Source organism: Arachis ipaensis, chromosome B09, assembly GCF_000816755.2.
Source record: "Arachis ipaensis cultivar K30076 chromosome B09, Araip1.1, whole genome shotgun sequence".
Taxonomy (NCBI): domain Eukaryota; kingdom Viridiplantae; phylum Streptophyta; class Magnoliopsida; order Fabales; family Fabaceae; genus Arachis; species Arachis ipaensis.
Genome location: NC_029793.2, coordinates 30,750,710 through 30,752,537, shown reverse-complemented (window position 1 = coordinate 30,752,537; position 1,828 = coordinate 30,750,710). Strand labels below are relative to the sequence as shown.

Here is a 1,828-nt window from a genome sequence, read left to right as displayed (position 1 = left end):
GAAGGAAAAAGTGTTGTTGCGCTTAATGCAGGGGTTGTATTGAGGTGAAACCGAGGTCCATTGCAGCGTATACGAAAACATTGGATGCGGTGAGCTTGTCTTACTGTGCACATAGAAAAATCAAGCTGTATAAGAAGATACCATACAGAATTGCGCTTCACTTTAACCTTTCTAATTGCGTTTCTAGAGGAGAATTATACTAACCCGGAAGTTTGACGTTGGGTTTTGTAAAGAAGCTGTGTGGATGGAAGTGATTTTGGGATGAGAATCGCGTTGCTACCTCCATGGGTGGACTTATTTCCGAAAAATGCATGGGCAAGTAGGGAGAGTATTGAAAGAGAGATGGATGGATTACGAAACCCTCAACGAGTTGCCTTGATCCTCTGTTACGAGGACTAAAGTTACCCGATGTCTCAATGTGTTGTTACTGTGTCACGTCATCGGCAAACGGAGGCTCCTGGTGCTGCCTGCAGCAACTTGCGAGAAGAAGAGAAGAGGATGAGGATTAACGAGGCCGTGCGGCTGCATGCGATTCTGGTTCTGAGAAGATGTGAGGAGATGAGAGAGGAGGGTCTGACTCTCACAAGTCACAAGAAATGAGATGAGGATATATAACATTCTTTCGTAAGACCCGAAAGCTAAACCCTAGCGTTTGTGGTGATGGTGAGGTATTGAGACGCAGAGGGAAATTAAGAAATTGGAATTCAATATTATATTTGTTGGCTTAAAAATTAATATTAAATTTTTATTTTTATTTTTAAAATTTTAGTATTTCTATGAATTAAAAATATAAGAAATTAAAATTTTTGAGAATAGAGATTAAAATTTTAATAATATTTTATATCTAAAATATTTTTTTTTCTTATTTTAGTTTTTATCTTTCACTTCATACCAAATACAATATTAAGATTTATTTTGGTTTCTGTCCTTCAATTTCTATCTTTCAGTCTCTATCTCTCTTTTAAATACTATCTAACTACAATTCGATGTCGAAAAATTTTTCGTCCTTGCAAAATTTAACCAAAACCCTAATTTTATAATACTCACTCAATTTATTCTAAGAAACCGAATGTAGTACCAAATGAGTCACCAAAGATGACAAATAATTTCGAATAAAAAAATAGGGTTGTTGTTGGTGTAAAACGCATAAAGCAATAAATAAACAAGTAAAGAAAGCAATAAGGGTTTGGTGTGAAAATAGTATGAGAAATCAGTTAAGGCTTCGAAAATGTTCATCTTTCTGGATTAAAAGTTCTTACCAACTATTTTAACAATGTATGATTCATTCTATGGCAAACTATAAATGTCTAAACCCTAATCTCTTAGTGATTTAGCCTCCTCTAACCTTCATTAACCGCCACTCTCGTGGTCACTTAATTCCGATTAGAGGGTTAAGTTCAGAAAACTAGTTTAATGCCACAAAAACCCTAATTACCCAAAGCTAATAGGATTTTATGTCATATATCCCAATCAGTTCGTGTAATTAGCAATTTAGGAGGAATTTATTTTCAAGATGTAATTTAAGCAAGATAACTCTCTCAAAAATCACAAGAACTCATGTAGAAAAGGGTCATACTCTCGTTCCACCTAATTCATAAGATTAAGAACGAAAACAATCCTTATAATTGAATCAAAATATTAATTAAAATCGAAGAATAATAGTTCTAATCCATAGAAATAAATAGAGCTCTTAACCTTAACCAGGAGGTTTAGTTACTCATGACTTACAGAGAAACTAGGGTTATCAAAACGTGCGGAAGGAAGAAGATCCTAGACCTAAGTGATCTTTTACTTTAAATACTAACCTAATTCAATTCGGAAATAAAAT

General features: G+C 34.2%; 1 protein-coding gene across 1 annotated transcript in view; it reads right to left on the bottom strand.

The window, feature by feature from the left end:
- LOC107617671 (preprotein translocase subunit SCY2, chloroplastic) overlaps positions 1 to 665 on the bottom strand; it is a gene marked incomplete in the record, with an annotated part of 9,917 nt that extends 9,252 nt beyond the window's left edge. Inside the window, 2 exon segments of the mRNA XM_016319490.2 lie at positions 1 to 103; positions 205 to 665. Of these exon segments, the coding sequence (XP_016174976.1) occupies positions 1 to 103; positions 205 to 313 (212 nt within the window).